This window comes from Oryzias latipes, chromosome 24, assembly GCF_002234675.1.
Source record: "Oryzias latipes chromosome 24, ASM223467v1".
NCBI lineage: Eukaryota > Metazoa > Chordata > Actinopteri > Beloniformes > Adrianichthyidae > Oryzias > Oryzias latipes.
In genome coordinates this window covers 18,653,146-18,676,213 of record NC_019882.2, presented here as the reverse complement: position 1 = coordinate 18,676,213, position 23,068 = coordinate 18,653,146, and the positions used below count along the sequence as shown (strand labels likewise).

At 42.1% G+C, this 23,068-nt stretch overlaps 1 protein-coding gene across 1 annotated transcript; it reads left to right on the top strand.

The window, feature by feature from the left end:
- The first annotated feature begins 441 nt into the window (after positions 1-441).
- Positions 442-23,068, top strand: LOC111947118 (protein broad-minded-like). The gene is made up of 4 exons (XM_023953310.1): positions 442-538; positions 880-899; positions 1,143-1,231; positions 22,912-23,068. The coding sequence occupies exons 1-4, from the start codon at positions 442-444 to the stop codon at positions 23,066-23,068; spliced, it is 363 nt and encodes a 120-aa protein (XP_023809078.1).

Below are 23,068 nucleotides of genomic sequence, written 5' to 3'. Positions count from 1 at the left end.
CTGAATTTATCTGTTGATTTACGTTCCAATACTCACTTATGGTCAGGATCTCTGGGTCATGACTATAAAGGTCTCGAATACAGGCGGCTGAAACAAGCTTCCTCCATAGGTCGGCTGAGTGCACCCTTAGAGATGACAAGCTCAATCACCCAGAGAGAGCTCAGAGTAGAGCCGCTGCTCCGCCACATCAGAAGGAGCCAGTTAAGCCAGTGGCTTGGATATTTGGTTCAAATGCCTCCTGCACTCCTCCCTGGGGAAGTGTTTCAGGTGTGTCCCACTGGGCAGAGACCCTAGGGAAGACCCAAGACACGCTGGAGAGACAACGTCTCTCTATTGGCCTGGGAACACTTCGGGGTCCCTCCAGAGGAGCTGGAGGAAGTGGCCGGGGCGAGGGAAGTCTGGGCATCTTTGCTTAGAGTGCTGGTCCTGGATAAGCGGAAGATGGATGGGTTCTCACCTCCTTCCCGTCCCAACTCTCTCAAGCCACCCCTGCCCCTGCCCATCGCTCGACCTATCCTCCCACCCATTGTAGGGCAGAGTAAAAGTTTATGGTATTTAAAAGGCAGATCACAAGTTGAAGAACTTAACTTCTAGCAGAAAGCTGGAAAAACGAAAAAGACAAACATTGGATCTGTCTCCTGTAAAACCGTTTGCTCTCAAAGTTATGGCTGAAACTCCTGTCATTTGGAAAATACTGGTTTCCATTAGAATAGAATAGAATGCCTTTATTGTCACTTTCCACTTGAACAATGAAATTGAAATTTCAATTCAGTTTTTGTAAGGTGACCCCATCTGGGCTTCCAAGAATCAGTTAATGCATCTCTGTCATACTTCTCATTCTTTGAGTATAGGATGTGTTTTTTGAACAATTGTTTTGAGAAATTCCCACCTCCATACCGGTGAGTGTGTTTCCATGCGGTCCATGACTCCCTGCAGTTGTTTTTCCAGCCACATGAGGGCAGGATTGCTCTTTGGTCCGGTTGTCAGCTGCTACCTATGCATGTGTTTAACTTCACATGGGCCCTCCACTAAACTCCCATTACTCTGAGGCTGATGCGCAGCTTCCACCTCACACGCCGCACACTTCCTCCCTGTTTTCATCCTACATGTTTTTGTTCACAGCCTCTCCTTTTGCTCCACAGGACTTGATTGACAGGCTGATTGCTGTGAATTCAGACGTGAAGATCCATTCCCTGTTCCACTATGAGCAGTCTCACACTTTCGGTTTGCGGTGAGATTGATTTTTCTTTCATTTCTCCATATTACTTCACCACAGCAGCAAAGTACTGATTAAAAGATTAGCACCTGTTGACTGCACACATACTGGGCCGCAGCTCTGGCTTTACCCCACTCACATGCTTCTATATGCTGGGATGATACAGCACTGAATAGCTGATGAAAGGATTTCTGTGGATCAGAGTGAAAGCTGAGTACGTGTGATTAGTGGAGGAAGGAACCAAACAAAAAGGAGTTTAGCTTCTATTTCTTAATTTTTATTTTCTGTCTCAGTTTTTAATAACTAGGACTAAACTTGCATAATTTCAGATGTATCACACAACATTAGTCTAGAGTAAAAATTGTTAAAGTGCTGCTTGTGTCCCAGCGGTGTGCAGTAACCTCTCCTGGCTGCATGGCATTCCTTTGCATTTTTTTAAACACCTCTCACAATCACAAAAGCTGCAGCCTGCTTGGAGTCTTGCTGACTCACTCGGTCTGTGGCTGTCAGTCAGCCCACTCCCATTAACATCCAGGAGCCAAGTGAAAAGAACATGATGCTGTGTTCGTTTAGCGCCCAGAGTGACGGATTAACTGACAGACTTGCTCTCTGTAACCTCTCAGCTGGAAGCTAAATGTGCTCCGTTTGGCCCTCTACTATCATCAAAGAAAGTCCTACCACGATGACATTTTGACGCAGCACTACAATCACCAGTCACTTTAAACCTGGGCGGAAGATCTGATTTTAATATTTTTTAGATGTAACTTTGGCAAATAAAATTTGTCCATAAAATAGTTTGAAATCGACTTTAAAGTTTTAAATTCACAGCTGAGTTCTGAAGATTAAAAGGCTATAAATATATAACTGTTAATGTAAAAAATAAAAACAAAAACAGAACAAGATTTTTAATTGTGTCTGTCACAAAATGTTGCCGTGGCAACTATCCAAAAATACAATAAAAAAAAGAGGTTGAGCTACAGGAAAAAAATCTACACATATTTCTACATTAAGATTTTCAATCTCAATGCTTTTATTGTTTGGTTTTGATCTGGGTTAACAATGAGCAGTTTTTACTGCAGCTCCTGTCAGCTATGAAAAGTAAACGATGCTACAACTCACACAGTCTCACCAAAACTGGATAATAGAAGATTGGAAAAATGTTGTCTGGTCTGATAAGTCTCCATTTCTGCTGCCACATTCAGATGGTAGTGTCAGACTTTGGCATCCACAGCATGAAATGGTGTGGGGGATATTTTGACCATCGTTACAACTATGCAGCCTACCAGAGTATTGTTGCTGACCGTGTCCATCCCTTTCTGACCACAGTGTACCATCTTCTGATGGTTACTTCCAGTAGGATAAGGCGCCATGTCATAAAGCTGGAATAATCTCAGGCTGGTTTTTAGAACATGACAATGAGTTCACTGGACTCAAATGGTCTCCACAGTCACCAGATCTCAACCCAAAAGAGAACCTTTGGGATGTGGTGTAGTGGGAGATTGGCATCATGGATGTACAGCCGACGAACCTGCAGCAACTGTGTGATGCTGTCATGTCAGTATTGACCAAACTCTCTGAGGAATGTTTCCAGAACCTTGTTGAATCTGTGCCACCAAGGATTAAGGCAGTTCTGAAGACAAGAGGGGGTCCAACCCGCTGCTACCTACACTGATTCTGCAGAGAACATCGGCTCTTTACCAGTATAATTACATCATTTGAGTAAATAGTAAAAGAGTCATGGTAGTTCAAGAATGTGTTGGTCTTTGAAAGTCTTAAAAAGTTAAAGGAAACATTCTTCAATACAAAGTTCCTTCAGGTATGTTCAAACTCAGTGAAGGAAAGAAGAATATGAAAAGCTTCACATTTCTCACTCCACTAAAGCTAACAGTGTTGATAGCAGCTTTGCCGAGGTGACAGTCTTGCAGTTTGAAAAGCCATCATGTACATGGAAAACGGTGCCACTTCATGCCACCTTGTTAAAGGCCACTCCTGATTTTATGTCACTGTGTGCTTGGATGTCGGGGGTGGTGGTTAATCATGAGCTTTTCATGCTTATGGGTCACAAGAGGAAAGAGCCAGGGGCGATAATGAGACAGGGCATTGCCAAGGGGCTTTATTGGTTATATACATATTAATAATCCACACAGCTGAGAGGATTGCAATTCCCATCAAACCCACTCAAGCAAAGTGAACTCTTACATTAGAACCCAGAAGACTCATGAATAACACTTCATCATCCAAGATGCAACAATGGCCAGTCTCATTCAATATATTTATTATCCTTTGCTCGAAGCCCTTCCACTGCAGTGTTTATGGTTCGTACTGTATTGATCCCAGAGGGAAACAGGGGTGATCATCAGAGGGCATCTTTCTAAAGAGTAAAATAATAAAAAAGCAGCACATAAACAAGAGAGGAGTACAAAATAGTAGGAACAGCTGGTACTAATGAATAGGAGAACTTGACTGTGGTCATGAGTGCAAAGATGCTAATAGGCAGTTTCATCACAGACTGGGTTTGTGTAGCTGCACTTTAAATCCAGTATCCTGATCAATCCTCACAAGTGTAAAAGATGAAAGAACTCAGACAATTTGATCTCTTTGAAACTTTTCATGTCATTTCTACACTCACTTTGTAAAGAGCCAGTAGTGCCTTTTTAAAAGTAAATGTTAAAGTGTTAAAGCCTTTTTTGATCTTGAGATGTTGCTCCAGAATCTTTAACGGCTATGTTGGCTTTCTGATTCTGTTTATTCGGATTCACCACAGTGTCAACAAACTAGAAGTAGTATATTTTTTGTACCTCAATTATTTTAATTTGGATTCTAGACAACCCAATCAATTGTGCATTTTTATGGCTCTCATCAGTTATGTTTAAAATTTCCTATAAGTTGTGGCGGGACTTATTTTAACAGTTCTAAAATGATCCTGCTTGGGCCGTTCCAACAGCCGGCAGATCTCACCTATTCTCAGATTTCCAGGTAAGGTAAAGAGTTCATCACATATTTTTGTAAAAATGCCATCAAAAGGAAACTGACGATTAGTTTTGAATGGGCCCATCTTGGTCAGAAGTAACAAATGTTTACTGTCTATAAATCTAGGAATAAAGAGAAATTACCTTCTAGTCCAGAGGAGGGCACTGAGGGCCACATTCCTGCATGTTTTCCAACATAGCCTGCTCTGGCATGTTCTGATTGGCTGTACACACCTGAACCAGGTAATCAGCCGTGAGTAGGGCAAGAATATCTGGAAATCATGCAGACACACCGGCCCTCATGGCCTGGAATTGCCTACCCCTGTCTTAGTCAGGCCTGTCACAACTACCCTTACAGTTGGATACAAATTAGCGGCTGGGTAGCTTGGTTGGTAAGGTGGGAAGCTACCATGCAGGAAACCAGGGTTCAATTCCCGGAGGGGAATGAGCAATGGTACTGGGGGCAATTACCATATCAATGGCGAGCAGTTAACATCACCCAGTGAGGGTCCTTAGGCAAGACCCTTAACGCTACTGCCTCCCAAGCGCGGTTTCGGCTGCAGCTCACCGCTCTCCAAGGGGATGGGTCAAATGCGGAGAAAGAATTTCCCTTCCCTTCGTGGGATAAAATACAGTGTATAAAAAAAAAAAAAAAAAAAATTGTCTACAGGGCAAAATTGGGCAAACGTGTACAGGGCACACAGGCGGTCTGCAGGATATATCTGCTTAGTTAGCCCATAGACGAAATAACAATAATGCACATTTTTTATGGGCATGCTGCTGGTGTCAGATCATAGCAAACACTTCTACAACATGCATGGGTAAAGTAAGGGTGTATTGAGAGGCAGGCGTGTAAAACAATTTTCTATTTGTTTGACCCACACTAATACATAAAATGAAGGCACAAGGGGCCTGTTTGTCCAATTAGCCATTTGAAGAAAGTTATTGAGGTGTGAAGAGTAAATTCCAAACGATGTGCCGGTCCCCCTTTAGGGTTCATTTTCACTGTTCAGAATATGATAACCTGTCAAATGTTTGTATGAAAGAAACAAACAAGACATGATGTTATCATATTCTTTGGACCATAAAACCCACCTGATCATAAAGTAAAATATCAATGAACAAGGAAAGTATGGTCTATTTTCATACAAAAGGACTATCACGTGCATTAAGCGAAATAAAAAAATCACATAACACAATATGACTACAATACCAAGGATGCTCAAAGCAGCCAAGAGGCAGTTTTAAAAAACAACAACAGTGTGCCTTATTATGTGAAGCACTTTATACATGGATTAACTCTGGTTGTACTGTGGCTGGGTGGCTCGGTTGGTAAGGTGACAAGCTACCATGCAGGAATCCAGGGTTCGATTCCCGGAGGGGAATAAGCAATGGTACTGGGGGGCAATTACCATATCAATGGCGAGCAGTTAACATCACCCAGTGGGGGTCCTTAGGCAAGTCCCTTAACACTACTGCCTCCCGAGCGCAGTTCAGCTGCAGCTCACCGCTCCCCCAGGGGATGGGTCAAATGCGGAGAAGAATTTCCCCATTGAGGGATGAATACAGTATAAATTTATTATTTTTATTTATTTTAACCAAGGTTGGGTGTTATTGTAAATACGTTAACATGGCTAATGTGCAGCGGCGTCTGTGTGTGTTTTATTTTTTTTTACAGTGTTACTAATAAAGTCAGAAGTAGTGGATCATGTGAATACAATAACATGGCTAACATGTAGCCTGGTGCTGTGGAGCAGTGGTAGGGCGATCGACCTCTGATTCGGAACATTGCAAGTTTGATTCCCACCTTGTCCACCCATGTGTCAAAGTGTCCTTGGGCAAGACACTGAACCCCACCTTGCCTCTGGTGGAAGGTTGGCTCCAGTCTTCGGCAGCAGAGCCGCCATCAGTGCGTGAATGTATGTGTGACTGGATGAATGGGACTGTAAAGCACTTCGGCCCTCCGAGGAAGGTAGAAAAGCGCTATATAAGTATACACCATTTAAACAAGTTCTAGAGTTACTGTGACTGAATTTAATAAAGTCTGACTACCTCAGAGTCTTTTTTTCTCTCTTTTGCGCCTTATAGTTTGGTTCTTATATTTGACATAAGTTTGAAAATGGACTATTCATCGACGGTGCGCCTTATAAACCGGTGTGCTCCATGGAAATGCCATGGAAGACTGACGACATTAAGGGTCTGAAGCAGAATTGCAGGAGAGCAGAGAGAAGATACAGGAAGACGAAATTAATAAATCATAAAGACATTTTAAAAGAACAACTCAAAATCTACAATAACTCAGTTAAACGGGCCAGAACCTCCTATTTTTCAAAAATCATTTCAGAAAATAAAAACAACCCCAAATTTCTTTTTAAAACAATTGATATTGTAATAAACAAAGACTTCAACAAGTCCTCCATGCCATCATCTATTGCTTCATGTGAGGACTTCGCAGACCACTTCATGGGTAAAATCAATGCTATAAAATCAAACATTTCATCCATGCAATACACTGATCTTAACAGACCTCCAGCATTGATTTTACCAGAAGAAACACTGGGGAGTTTTGTCCTGGTTGATGCAGAGATGCTTGGTCGAGTTGTATCCCAAGTAAACATTACAACCTGCCTTTTTGATCCCATTCCCACTTCACTTTTTAAAATTTTTTATGGATTCTTTGAGTCAGAGCTGTTAAATATAGTGAACTGCTCTCTTCAGACGGGGGTCTTCCCCTCTGCCTGTAAGACGGCGGTGGTGAGGCCCCTTCTGAAGAAGAGTCATTAGATCCAAAAAAATCTGGAAAACTACACACCCGTATCCAGCTTACCATTTTTAAGTGAAATTATAGAAAAAAGTGTCGCTACTGAACTGCATGAGTTTTTAAATGCTCAAAATATTTTAGAAAAATATCAGTCTGGTTTTAGGAAAAGCCATAGTACAGAGACGGCTCTTTTAAAGATCGTTAATGATCTTAGATTAAACAACGACTCACAGAAATTTTCTGTTCTGGTGCTACTGGATCTTAGTACCGCTTTTGATACAGTAGATCACCAGATTTTATTAGACAGACTTAGGAGTCTAGTGGACCTCTCTGGAAATGTTCTTAAGTGGATTTACTCTTACCTGACAGATCGACACTTTTATGTAAGTATGGATACGTACTCTTCAGGAATCCATGAAATAAGTTGTGGGGTTCCCCAAGGATCGATTTTAGGGCCAATACTTTTTAACTTATATATGTTGCCTCTTGGGGAGGTCATCAGGAGTGACTTTCACAGCTATAATGATGATACACAGCTTTACATCGCCGTGTCTCCTGATGACCTTGAACCTGTTAACACTCTTTTAAACTGTATTTTAGATATAATGTCATGGATGGCAGAAAACTTCTTACAGCTCAACCAGGAAAAAACTGAAGTTTTAATCATCGGTTCTGAAGACAAGAGAGAGATGATTTTACCCCATCTTCATAATTTTAAACCTTCTCAATGTGTGAGAAACCTGGGCGTACTTTTTGACTCTGAGCTAAATTTTATCCCACACATTAAAAATGTCGTTAAGACAGGATTCTATCATCTCAAAAACATTGCCAGAGTCCGCCCGTTCCTCTCTCTTGGCAGCACAGCGGTGCTAATGCATGCTTTTATTTTCAGTCGTTTAGATTATTGTAATGCCCTGCTCTCTGGTTTACCCAAAAAGTCTCTTTTAAACTTACAACTTCTACAGAACTCAGCGGCACGAGTTCTGACGAGGACCAAAGGGCGGGAACACATTACACCGGTTTTAAAGTCGCTGCATTGGCTCCCTGTGCGTTTCAGGATTGATTTTAAAGTTCTTTTAATGGTTTATAAATGTTTTAATGGTCTTGGGCCTTCTTATTTAAATGATATTATTTTAAAATATGAGCCCTCGCGGACCTTGAGGTCCTCCTGTGCTGGCCTCTTAGTTGTTCCCAAGGTGAGGACCAAAACGTATGGTGAGGCTTCTTTCTGCCATTACGGTTCTCGCCTGTGGAACAGCCTGCCGGAGAACCTCAGGGCCGCAGAGACTGTTGAGGTTTTTAAGAAGAGGCTCAAGACCCACCTTTTTAATTTAGCTTTTAGTTGATTTTAAGTGCTAATTTATTCTATTAGTTTTAGACTAGGCTATTTTAGGTATTTAATTTCATTTTATGCATCTTATTCTCAATTTTATGTTTCTCTATGCATATTATGTCTTTAATTTTAGTATCTTATCATGATTTTAGCCCCAGTGTTTCTTGTGAGGATCTTTTCCTCCAGGGCTTGCCGGCTTGGTCGGTGGTTGTTGCTGCAGTTGTCGCCCTTGCTGGGACAGCTGGAGTTTAACTTTGCAGCTTCACGGCTGTGAAGTGGACCCCAGTGTTGTCCCAGTCTGGGTGGGCGCTGTAGCGATGCTCCCATGGCCAGCCTGGCTCCTGGTATGAAGAGATTCCCAAATACTGTTTCCTCACAGCAGAGCCGAGCCAAACTTGTTTGTTTGTTTGCTTATTTATTTATTTATTTATTTAAGCGACATAGTCATCATTCTTTGTACGTGGGGGCCATGGGTCATATGTTTTAATGGAGAGGAGTGGGAAGGGTGGGTTGGGTTTTTACTGTAATATTGTGTGTTTTCTGTTTTTAATGTTAAAGCGCTTCGAGCTGCACAAAATGCATGAGAAGCGCTATTTTATAAATAAAGTTTGATTTGATTTGATTTGATTTGATAAACTGCGGAAAATACAGTTAGTCAAACTTTATAACACATAAAATACAAGACAATATTTTTCTTCATTATGTTGAAAATGTTGAAGCACGGCAATCATCACTCCAACAGACTCTTGACTACAGTACCCACAATGCTCCAACAATCCATCAAGCAGTGCAGCTTTGTAGTCTCCCACAGTCATAGTAAAACATTTGGACAGATTTTGAGTGTCATGTCCATAGAAAGTCAGTTCCAAGTCAGTAAACACAACCAGATTTCGCCCTTAAAGAGCACTGTCACTTTTTTTTAGAAAATTAAAGGAATTTATGTGTGCTTTATGATCCAAAAATCGATTCCATCTCTTTGAAAAAGTGTCTTTTTTTCTTAAATTTAACTGACTTCTTTTAACTTTACCAACCAAACGTTATTAATGTGAATGGACACAGAAATTAAACACTATTCAGACTTTTTGGCACAGCGTTTAGAAATCTCTGTATTCTTTTAGGTAACAATGTCCTCTTAAGAACACATTGCTGCATAATCTGTAACTTTTCTAATTGTGTGATTTTCTTTAGCAACATTCTTTGGGATGGTTTGAGGCGAGAGATTTTTATGAGTCTTGCTCCGGCGCTGGTTTTTAAATGAGACACAGAAACTGCTTCACCCGAGGGCCAACACAGACGTATTACAAGCTCATGTTATTATGTGACCCTGGCAGACGAGGGAGTGAGGGATCTAGCCTTATAATGTGCTCAGGTGTTCATACATCAAGTATGCCAGATAATGAATAATAGATTACAGCTCTAGGTTGTTCTTTTGTTGAATAGTGTGTTTGTTTTCACTCAGAATGTCTGTTTTTCTCCATGGAGTCCATGTCTTATTGCTCATGTTTGAATTTCAGATCCATTATTTGGTCTGTGTTTGAGCTATTTTTTCCTTTTTAGTTTTTAGCAAATGTATATTTCTTTTCTCTACCTTCCGTTGAAGTTTTATAAAGTCAGAATTGATTGTATTTACAGTTGTGTGCCTTCCGCCCCAAAAGAAAACTTAATCAAAACAGTTAACAAATGAGGGAAGTTCAGGTCAAGAAATACGTTTTAAAGAGACTCAAACGTTCTGATCCATCCATCAATCCATTTTCCTCCACTCTGCTGAACCGGGTAGCAGTCGAAGCAAAGACTTCCAGACATTCCTCTCTGCGGAGTTTCTCCACAGAAATCCAGAGGAATTCCCAGGCAGACAGAATCTCTTCAGTGTGTCCAAGGTTTCCACTCAGTGATTTTTAAGCCCAGAACACCACCAGGGGAAGTGTCCAGGAGGGATCCGGAACAGAATTTACCCTAACCCCTGAGCTACCTCTGCTGGCTCCTCGTGATATTGAGGAGCAGTGGTTCTATTCTGAGCTCCCTTGGGTGACCAAACTCCTCCCCCCATCTCTAGGGGAACAGGTGTTCCCCTAGAGATAGGGGCAGCTTGTATCTGGGACCTCATTCCTTCAGTCATGACCCAGAGCTCATGCCTAAAGGTGAGAATTGGAACGAAGATCAACTTGTAGATTGAGTTTTCTCCTCATGTTCTTATGTTCCCTCACTCGTGAACAAGACCTCTAGATAGTTAAACTCTTCCATTTGGCACAGGAGCACTCCACTCACCCAGAGAAGGGCAAACCACCTGATTTCGTTTTCACACTCCACTCACCTTAAATTGAAGCACCTAAGTGATTGTTTTCATGTTCATTATTTTGAACTCTTTTCAAAAATAGAACAAACATTTTCTCACCACTTTCCTCACAGCAACACCACAAAAATGATTGTTCAAACATAAGTCTCCACTTTTCTGGACTCCAACAAGTTCCATCAGATACAACCAGTGAGTGTGACGTTACCCTTGGAATATGGCCTACTTATGGCTCCAACAAAATTAAGTCAAATTAGTTGTGATTTTCTTTGCAATATATAAGCCACCTTGTTGGAATCAGACGGTATCAATAAACAGTGATTGTGAGAAGTCATGAGAGGGAAAATCATCTCTTATTCAACGCATAAAAAACGCAAGGAGAAAGCAGATTTATTAGAATTAGGAAATAAAATAAAAACTCTGGATACTGCTTATAATGCTTCTGCACAGGAACACATACTGGGGGACCTGAAAAATTTAAAGCTGCAGTTAAATGACATCATCAATAAACAAACACAATTCCAGATACAAAGGCTTCGACTGGAAAGATATGAAAACTCAAATAAATCTGGCAAATTTCTAGCTAATCAGCTTAAAATTAATAAAGAAAAATCAACAATCACTTCGATTATGGACCAAACAGGGAATGTCACCCAAGACCCGGTAAAAATTAATAATGCGTTTAAAGACTTTTATCAAAACTTATACACTCCACAGATCAATCCATCAGAACAAAGCATCAACTCATTTCTCAACAATATAAACCTGCCCAAGTTAAACGAAGATCAAATCACAAATTTAGACTCTCCGCTCTCGTTGTCTGAGCTTCATGAAGCTCTGTTACTTATGCCTAATGGTAAAGCACCAGGGCCTGACGGCTTTCCTGCAGAGTTTTATAAGGAATTCTGGGAACAACTGGCACCAATGTTTTATAAAACGGTAAAATTTATCAATGAAAGCCAATCTCTACCACCTAACATGAACTCTGCCAACATTATCCTTCTTCTAAAACCAGATAAAGACCCCACGAGTCCTTCAAGCTATCGCCCCATTTCTTTAATTAATGCAGATGTAAAAATTATCTGCAAAGCACTAGCACAGAGAATAGAAAAAGTCACTCCTCACATAATTGACTTTGATCAAACTGGATTCATCAAAGGCAGACACTCGGATGATAATGTCCGCAGACTCGTTAAAATAATAGACTTTGCCACCATCAAAAACCAGGAAATGACTATACTATCACTGGATGCTGAAAAAGCCTTTGATAGAGTAAATTGGAAGTTCCTCATTGCTGCCCTCCATAAGTTTGGGTTTGGAGAATCATTAATCAATTGGATCAAAATATTATATCACAACCCCAATGCATCAGTTAGAACTAATAAACAGACTTCCAACAGGTTTTTTCTTGGAAGAGGAACTAGACAGGGTTGCCCACTCTCCCCCTCTCTTTTTGCAATATTTATCGAGCCTCTAGCTGCAGCAATAAGACAGAATGAGAGTATTAAAGGAATTAAAACCAAACACAGCCATCATAAAATTAGTCTCTATGCAGATGACATATTACTGTTTTTAAGTAATATACATTCTGTAAATGAAACGGCAACAATCATTAATGAATTCTCTTCTATATCAGACTATTCCATTAATTGGAATAAATCTGTTTTATTACCTCTGAACAGTAATGCGGAGCAAGGACTCACAATACCAGTTAAATCAGGCAATATAAAATATCTAGGTATTTATTTTTCCCCCAAAATATCAGAACTGGTGCAGCTAAACTACACCCCATTACTGAAAAACATACAGGACGATCTAACACGCTGGACCAACCTGTCTTTGTCCCTTATGGGCAAGGTAGCCACGGTTAAAATGAAAATCTTACCCAAAGTTAATTATCTCTTCTCAATGATTCCCACACAACCGCCATTAAAATGGTTCAAAACATTAGACTCATCCATATCAAGCTTTCTATGGAACAATAAACCTGCAAGAATTAGTCTAAAAACTTTAAAATCTGCAAAAAGCTGTGGAGGATTAGAATTACCTAACTTCCACAATTACTTTCTTGCAAATAGATTACAATACATCTTAAAATGGTTAAAAAATAATCCAGAAACCAACTCATGGTTAGACTTGGAACAGGCGTTATGTGGAAAGATCAACCTGTCAGATCTTCCATTTATTAGTCAAATAGTTAAAAAACAGGATTGTTTCAAAAGTATTAATATAAATGCCACTTTAACAGCCTGGTGGGAATTTCTCAAAATATCAAAATCATCAATTCAACCGTGCAAAATGACACCCATCTGGAACAACCCAGACATCCTCATAAACAAAAAAATTATCCACTTCCCAGCTTGGCAAGCAGGGGGCATAAAACAACTAGAGCACATAATTATTCAATTCAATTCAATTCAATTTTATTTGTATAGCCCAAAATCACAACAACAGTCGTCTCGATGGGCTTCGAAGTAAAACATGAAATCAAAAGGATCACGAATACAAAGAGTTCAATAGGAAAATACTAAAATGAACTAACAAACTGACTAAGCTATACTGGCATCCCTGCCCTTAGACCCCCCTTCGCGGTAAGGAAAAACTCCCAAAAAAACCGGATTGCGGAAAAAACGAAGAAACCTCAGGGGTGCCCACATGAAGGAGGGATCCTCCCCCAGGACGGACAGGCGATTTACCAGAAATCTTAGAGAAGAATTAACTTATCTAAATCTACAACTACATATATAAAAGTCCAGCAGACGAGCTTCATCCAGCCGTGGTTATCGGGACAGTCAAAGGCGCGAGTCGAGCCGGAGACAGGAACCACAGCCAGGTGTAGGAGCAGGAGCAGAGACGAGGTACTCGGTCAGGTACAGAGCAGAGACGAGCCAGAGATGAGCCAGAGGCAGGATCCACAGCCAGGTGTAGGAGCAGGAGCAAAGGCGAAGTAAACGGTCAGGAACTGGAGCACGGATGAGCCAACTGGAGTCTGGAAGCACTCCCACTCCCCAGGAGGGGAGAGGAAAAGAGGGACAATACATGAATCGCACTGCACCAAACAGAGGCATGGAGAACTAAATGATAAATTATGATCAAGAATAGAGGAGAGGAAGGGTAGAAGTAAAAAAGGAAAGAGGACAGAACCCCAGTGTACCATAGTTACCCCAGCTTCAACTTCTAGCAGCCTTTTAAAAGAAATAGTTATTATTAAGTTTAATTTAAACAAACTAACATTAAGTTAAATAATCTCTGAATACTAAGTAGTCTGACAATAAGCCTGTCCAAAGAGGAATGTTTTCAGTCTAGCTTTGAATGTAGAAACTGAGTCGGCCTCTCTTATATGAGCTGGGAGTTTATTCCATAAGACAGGGGCTTGGTGGCTAAACGCTCTACCTCCAACCGTACTTTTACTAATTATTGATAGAAGATTCATAACTCCCCAGGAACTTCAAGACAAACATGGAATATATAACTTCTTGGAATATCAGCAACTTAAATCAATTATTACTAAAAAGTTTAAATACAGAGACAACGATTTAAAGCTACCAGATGTAGTTACCACTCTGATCAATTTCTCAATGAATAAAACCCTCTCCAAAATATACAAACTTTTATGTAATTTAGATAACAATATTTCACTTCCGACAACAAAATGGGATGCGGATTTGAGCATCAGCACAGATGAAAGTTTTTGGTCAGAACTTTGTCTAAACACCTTTAAAATGACAAAAAGTCCAAATCTGCAGCTAATCCATTTCAAAACTCTTCACAGAATTTACCGTATTTTCCGGACTATAAGTCGCACCGGAGTATAAGTCGCACCAGCCCAAAAATGCATTATAAAGTAGAAAAAAACACAGATAAGTCGCACTGGACTATAAGTCGCATTTTAACTTTCACAACCTTATATGACACAATCATAGCAGACTGTTTATCTAATAATTTCACAGGAATTTTTTCTCAAACTTATTTATTTATTCTTTAATGAAGCATTATTGGCCAACTAATACTCTGTTTTCATCCTGTTTTTGTAGAAACAGTTGTCATTTTTATTGCATTTCTGAATCTATGAAATCATTGGAAAATAGAATATTATGTTGTTAGCCTTCAAGATCTTACTGTAAAAAAAAGTTTGCTGATTCTCTGAGTCACTTAACATACCTCATACATCAAATTGACCCAGGAACATCATCTCTGTTCCTCACAAATGAACATAACAGGAGAGTTAACAATGTATTTATTTCAATTTATTTCTAATATAAGTCGCTGCGGAGTATAAGTCGCACCCCTTGCCAAACTATGAAAAAAAGGGCGACTTATAGTCCGGAAAATACGGTACTACACTGGACAGAGGATGTTCAAGATGGGTCTCAGTAACTCAGACATTTGTCAGCACTGTGACAGTAATCTACCCGACAATTACATGCATGCACTATGGTTCTGCACGCCTGTCCAGGCTCTCTGGCAGCAGGTATGTGCCGATCTATCAGTCTGGCTTAAGGTTTCAATCACAGCTTCACCGTCACTTTGTGTGCTTGGTGACATGAGTGCCATCGATGTAGAAGGAGGATTAGGCTCTATCATTTTCATAACTCTTTGCATTGCTAAAAAAACTATTTTAATAAATTGGAAAAGCAAAAAAAATATAAATATAAGTCAACACAGAAATCTGCTGCTTGATCATATCAGCTTGGAAAAAATGTCAGCCCAAAGTTCAAGTAACTTTGGGCTGAAAAAAGAATTCGGTCTCTCTGGTCTCCCATAGCTAACTCCGTGACTTAGAGGGTGGGGGGGGCATGGTCGTCGCTGCTCCTTGCCCTTCTGCCGTGGGCCGGGGTGGGGGTCGGGGCCTCCGGTGCCTGGCCGGGGGTGGTGGGGGCTCCGTTGGTCGGGGGGTCGGGTCCGGCGCCTGGGTGGGGCGGCCTGGGGCGCTGCGTGGTCCTCTGGGCTTGGGTGTGGGGGTGCGTGGTGGGGGGGTGGGGTGGTGGTCTGGCTTGGCTTGGGGGGGTGGTCCCTTTGCCTGTGCTGGGGGGGGTTGGCGGGGGGCGCTGCTCGGGGGGGGGGCCCAGCGGCGCTGGATGGGCTTCCCGTCTACACCTGGGGCTGGGATCGGCCCTTCCCTGGCTCTGGGGCGGGACGGGACAACCCTCTTGGGGCCCCCGGTCGCTCTGGGTGTCATCCGCTTCGGCTGCGGGGTCTGGGCGTGGGGTGGGGTGGGGGTCTTGTCGGCCCTGTCCTGTGGGGGGGCATTCTGGGGGAGGGGGGGGGCACTATTGGTACGGGGCAGGGGGGGTTGACGGGTCGGGGTCTCCGCTGAGGCCATCGGCGGTTTCCCCGGCCGGTTGGCTGCCTCGGTCCCGTCGAGGCCTGACCAGAGCTCTTCTAGGGCCGGCGTTTGGGGGTGGGGGCCTGGGCTTGCTCCGGGGGGGGCCGGCGCTTTCTGGCTCCCCTCTCTCTGTGTGGGGTGGTGGTGCTGGGCCTGGGGTGTCTGCGCCTCCGGGGGTGGGGCCCCGGGGCGGGGTGGGCCTGGCCCCCTTGCTGGGGGGGGCGGGGGCGGGGCTGTTTGACCACTGGGGGACAGTCTATCATCTGTCCCCAACTTACCCCCTTCCTCATATAACCTCATAATAGGGTGAGGGGGTGGGGGGCTTAGCCTGCTGCTTCATGGTCTTATCCCCCTTCCCCTCCTATTATCACCCCCTACCCCCCCTCTCTCTAACGTCCCTCTCTCTTCTTCCCTCCTTTCCTTTTCCGTCCGGTCCAACACAAAAGATTTTCAAATATGATTAAAATGAATAAAGTTTGGCCTCGATTACAAAAGGAGTTTATTCAGACATACCTTTGGTTTGTCTGAAGATTAATAACCCCTCTTGTTAAAGTAAAATATGTCCAACCCAAGAGGCCCTCAGCTCTCATCTGACTGCCCAGCTGTTGGACAGGACAAGTTAAAAAAAATATAAATAAATAAACAGTGATTGGTAGGAGTCGGTCTGATCTGATCTGAGTGTTTCTATGGCAGCTGCTCACGTCAGTCAGGAGTGAGCTTGTTGGAAGCCCACACCGCTACCACTTGAAAGCAGACTAGGGAGAATCTTTCAGAGAAATGTTTGACGCATTACCTAGCTTTATTAAGGGGTATGATTGGTCAGTTTATAACTTAAATAACTTACAAAAGAAATAAATGAGGATGATCAAAACATGTTTAATCTGAGCAAGAATGTTTATTCTGACCAATAAAATGACTGAGTCATAGCTTTTTATTTCTCTATAAAAGTCTATGGGATTTTTGCTTCTTGGAACCAGTGGTACTTCCTGTTTGGAGCACAAGGGAGGAGGGGTCTCATGGTCCATATACAGTCAATGGATGAAATACCTCAGCCCATAGGTCTTTTGGTTAAAGGGCTTATATCATGCTTTTCTTAAGCCTTTCAGAGTAAACTGGATCCATTTAGATAATATACTACCTCTGCCACACTAAAGAACAATTTTTTTTAACAAACTGAGTTATTATTACAGTTCATTTTCATACCCAGAAATAAGACGACTCAATCTCTGAGGTCCCGCCTTTCTCTCCTTGTGGGTGCCGCCCATTTCATGACATCAACCTAGAATCGGCCTCAGCAGCGTGTCTGCCTTTCTCCAACGAAAACAAACAACATCCAAACTTGTGCAAAGATGGATGTGCATATTGTCCATATTAAATTAGAGAGTTTTTGCCGATCACTGGAGAAAGTGGGTGTTTGTGTTAGCCTAGATAAGGTGCTGTTCCACTGGTCTACATCACAATGTGACCCGCTTGTTTTCGTAGACATGGAGGGGCTGGTGCTCAGAGCACAGGTTAAAGAGGAATACTCAGAAATGAATGAATAGATCAAAATACCAAAATTGTTTTTTGTGAGTAATATTATAAAACACTAAAAAGCTCAATAAGAGGATTTTGCAAGACCCTTTAAATTTCTTCAGCTGTCATGGTAAGCCATCTTTGATTCTTTATTTTAGCCTCCTTAAAATTGTTTTTCTCATTTCTACTCATGAATAAAACTGTAAGTATCGCTAATCAGTGAATTGCAAAAAAAAAAACAGATGCAGAGAATTCATTCATTTATGTCATGGCATAAACTAAGACATCTAAAACATTTTATGTCTCATTTTGACTCCTAATCACACAAGCTTGCCAAGAGGCCCATATAAAGAGATGACCATTTGCATCTGACAGACAGCATGACTAATCAATGCGGTACACCATCATCAGTCATGCCGCTGGGCGCATTGCTCTCCTGGTTTGCCATAATTGGTTTATACATGAGGTCTGTGATGCATGTGGACACATCATCAAGGAAGTAATTTTCTGTCAAAACAGGGCACTTTAACGCATGTGTGTCATTCAACATTAACTTAGATGATTCGTTTTGCTCAGCATAAATGGCACCAACGCATCAAGTGAAATTACCAGGGGCATAAAGTGTTACGGAAATGAAATAATTCAATTTCACATGGCCAGTTGACTCTTCAATCATTCTTGATTATTGTCCCTCAGTTTCTTTAACTTTATTTAGAGCATTTCTGAATAAATTAAAACAATTAAAATTTTTAATACTGCTAAAAACCTCTAATTTAGTGAGTCCTTCCTACAGCTGTAGTTACAGGTTACATCTATTCCCTAATGATTTGTTAATCCTAAAATTACTCCAAAAAGGACAGTTTTTCCAAATTGTTTGCTTCTTGACACAGAACACTGACACACTGATGTCTAGTGAACTTGCTAAACCCAAATACATTACCATACACTGAAGTTGTAGAAGTGATTTTTATTGTATAGCTTTTTAAAAATGTATTAAAAGAAACATGTAAGAAAACAGTCAAATACACACAACTTCATCATAGGAGTATAAAACCATGTTGAAAATGTGCCACATCACTACTATTACTCTGACAGTGAACAAATTGCAACTAAAACCGGAGGAAGACAACAATTATATTTTAAAAAAAACGTGGCTGGTCTCCTCATGCAAAACTCACAAACTCTTTCAAAGCAGGCATCGGCTGGAGGTTGCATGAAAGAGTTTAATGAAGACCAAAAACTGTAGCGCAGAACAATGTGTGATTCAGAGAAATAAGCCAGAGCTACACCAAACTTGTGGATTAGGCTGAATTTGAATTCTTTCCTTATCCCTACGGCTTCTCCCTACCCTTACATTTAGTCCTCCAAGCGGAGAGTTATGAAAAAAGTGTGTCGATAAATTTGGATGTTACTCCCACTTTATGACATCATCAATAGTTGCAGGTCAGCTACGTTAGCGCTGAGCTGCCAGCCCCCGAAAATACATAAGTAACATTAATTTAATAACTTTAAAAAGTTATACTTATATTATATTTAGATGTAATCTTATGTGCTGTCCAACTCACTGTCACTGTCTAAAAACATGTTTCATGGTCAATTGGCAACTCTAAATTGTCCCTAGGTGTAAGTGTGAATGGGTGTGTGATTGTGGCCCTACGACAGACTGGCGACCTGTCCAGGGTGTACCCTGCCTTCGCCCACAAGTGTCCGGGATAGGCTCCGGCAGTCCCGCGACCCCGAAAGGGATAAAACGGTAGAAAATGAATAACTTCTGTGCTTCAGACCACAACCGCATGAAGAAAACCACTTGTCCTCCGCGGCACAGTGCAACGTGTACACCTACGTAACACCTCGTAACACCACATAACACCAGCGGAGGCATGCTGAGCCCTCCGCCGCGAGGGCTAAAAAAAACTATTTCAGACGACCCTACCCCTCTAAATGCCATTACCCTTAGAGGGATAAGGAAAACCCGAAGGGGTAGGGAAGAATTCAGATTCTGCCATAGAGTCCAAGTTTATAAATATGCTATTTAGCCTTTTGACAAAGATTACATGAGATTTTTTTGACAAAGTAAATTAAGTTGTAGTAGCAGCACATTTCAAACACAATAAAATAAATATAAAATATACATACAAACTCTTAAATACATGAAAATGCATATTGGCAGACAAATGAACATAAAATACCCAGTTCATGTAAGTAAAAGCTTAAAGGGCACCTGAAATGAGGAATAAGTCTATGTTTGTATCTTTGACACAGTTCCGGAAAAATGCTTTATAAGTACATGCCATTTACCATTTAACGTTTCTATGCTGATGACACACAATTCGTCTTTTGTTAAAGACGTTAGTGTGTTAAACACTGTCATCACAATCTCTAAAGGACCAAACTCCAGATCTTTCCTGCCAGTCTCTCTACACAGCACAGCTTTACCATGTCTTTGGAATTTTCTGTGATCACCCAACAAATTTAACAAGAAATTGGGTAATTATCAATGACCACTATCTTATCTTTACAGATGATACCTCCTGCACTATTTCTTTATTGATTATGTCAGCGTAGATGTTCAGAACTGATTTTCATACATTGATAAGTGCCCTCATCTTCTTACTAAATAACAATTAGCAGTGAGACTTTTCTCTTTAGTAGCTCCTTAAGGTTTGGGCTTACGGCTTTGAGATACTCAGCGTTTGAGAGCATTTGTTTGCCATGCTGCTATATAGATTTTCTCTTTTCATTTTCTATCGTAAATTAGAATTCTAGATCAGTCTCCTGTTGCTTGTTATCTCTGATTGTCAGTTACCATCAAATCCCACCTCAGCTGAAGGGTTCATGCTTTTGTAAGAACTCACACAGAGTTCTGATTCACCCCGACAGGCAGTAATTGAGAGACACGGCTTGTGATGGTGGGTTTCTATATGTTATCTTAAGGAAAACAAGGGACCAATTTCTCCAAATAACAAATTAAGTTGTTCTCGCAGAAAAATAAACCTGCTCGTCTTGTGATAAACAAACAGGTAGCGATCTCTCAGCAGTGTGTCCCTTGAATATCTGTGACCATGATTGTTTGACTTCTTATGCTAACTTGTTTTGTAAAAAAAAAATAAAAATGTTTTTGTTAAGTAAATCAAACATTTGAAAAAAATTCTTTGGTTTAACAAATATTTAACTGTTAAATAGATAAAATAAATTTCCATTGTTTTTGATGATAGATTTTTGTCATTAAGTAAAAAAGATAGAAAACTTTAAATAAATATGTTTATTGCTGCATTCCTTTTATTCTGATAAGTCTTGCCTTTTAAAATTCCTTCTAGTCTACCAGCTGTCCCCAACTTACCCCCTTCCTCATATAACCTCATATTAGGGTGAGGGGGTGGGGGGTTTAGCCTGCGACACGCCTTGGTTGGCAGTGGCCCCCCTCCTATGGTTGCCGTATGGAGTGGGCCCCCCCCTCTTTCGGTTTTATTTGCACCTTAGACCTGTAGGGCCCTTGGTAGGGGGGGTGCTTGGACATCACTGCCAGCAAGCAGCAGATGTCCTCCTGGCACCCTACCCGCCAATTTTAACCGCACCTTAGACATTTAGGGCCCCTTTGAGGGGAGGGTGAGGGGACATCACTGTGAGTAATCAGGAGATGTCCCCTTAGTGCCCTACCCGCCAATTTTAACTGCACCGCCCTTAGTACACACACCCCTCCCCCCTCAATATATACATCCCAACATAAACACACACACATGCACACACACACCCTCTCAAACACACATACACGCACACACATTTTGCAAGGAAGATGGGACCTAGGACCATCTGTCCCCTACCCCTTCCCTGGTGGGGGGCACTGGGCCCTTGGCAACGGCGGCCGTTCTGGTCCTTGCCCCTGAGCGCTGGGCCCCGCCAAATTTCCAACTGTGGCCGAGCCTGGTCGGGCCATGTTTACAACACCCCTTGTGGGGCCCCTTTTTCCCCGGGGTGCCCCCCTCCTGGGCGGGGGCGGCGGGCCCCTGCCTTGCTCCTCCCTGGACCAACTGTGGGCGGGTGGGTGGCTGCCTGGAGTGCGGGGCGGGTCTCCCTTGAGGGGTCCTGGCTCATACCTGGGGTTGGGGCGGGGGGATGCCTGGAACTCCTGGGTGGTGATGGGGTGCTCGCCTGGGCTTGTGGGCGTCCTTCTACGGTGGGGCCCTGCGTTGGGCTCTCCCGGCGCGGCGGGGGGCTGCTCTCCTGGTTGGGCTGGGGCGGCGCTCTCTTTCCCCCCATGCCTCCCTGCTCTCTGGCTCTGGGGCCTCGCGGCGGTCCTGCTGGCCCTGGCCTGGGTGGCGGATTTGGTCGCCCGGGGGCGGTTGTTCCCTGCCTGCTCCCGTGTGGCGTTGGGGGGGTTCCGGCTGCCGCTGCTGCTGTGGCGGGGGTCTGGGTGTGGGGGTGGCTGGGCACTCTCCTTCCTTCTTTACACATTCCACCATCCATTTTAGAAGAACATAAACACTCACCTGAGCACAGGTGTTAGCTCACCTTTGCACTAATAGTTTGCGTGATAGAATGAATGAAATTTTTTTTTTCATTCAAATATTTCACACTAGTTGGTTTTAAGGCATAGGTATGCGTGTGTGAACACTATCTGTTTTGTGTACATGTTGACATGTGGACATTTTTGCAGCTAGCAAGGTGTGGTGATAACATTTGAGTGTGTGTGTGGACAGGCCCCGCCCTTTTTGTACTACATTTGAGCCTTACCATAATGATAAACAACCAGTAAACTTGTTGCTTTATGCTGCTTCATTGTCTTATCCCCCCTCCCCTCCTATTATCACCATCTTACCCCCCCCTCTCTCTAACATCCCTCTCTCTTCTTGCCTTCTTTCCTTTTCCGTCCGGTCCAACACCAAAGATTTTGGTGTTGTTAATTTCAACCACACATGATTGAAATTAATAAAGTTCGGCCTCAGTTACAAAAGGGGTTTATTCAGACATACCTTTGGTTTGTATGAAGATTAATAACCCTTATTGTTAAAGTGAAATATGTCCAACACAAGAGGCCCTCAGTTCTCATCTGCCTGCCCAGCTGTTGGACAGGACAAGTTAAAAAAAATTAAATAAAATTCCTTCATTGCACAAAAATGTGTTTTTTTTCAAATCTAAAAATGTTCTTTGTATGAACTAATTAACAGTAGTGTTTTAATATTGTTCATCAGGTCAAAATCATAAACCATAGGATTCTTTAAACAAGTTTGTTTGTGCTGCATTGTGGTGTCATCAATCAGTGCATACTGCAGCGCCTAACAAAAATGACAATAGTCAGAGAAATCTTGTTTTAGCTGGAACAAGGGGATCCAGATGGCCAGGAGAAAAAAGCTTTAGCAAAATTCCAAATGGAGTCTATGGCTGCCTGCTTTCAATATTATAAACTAAGTTGTTGTTTGTACGTGCTGCTGTGTTGTTCCAGCTCCTCTGGCTGCCAGTCCCTCCATGTTAATGTCTTTGTTTATGTTTGTGCTTTTCTGCAGACTACTTAATGTGCTCTGCTGCAGTCTGGACTCCTTCCTGCTGCTGGAAAACCAGTACAACATCTGCTCCATGCTGCTGCAGAGTCAGAGGGACAACATCACCGACTCTGACATTAATGAAGGGTACAGATTTTTGATTGTGAAGAACTTGAAATGA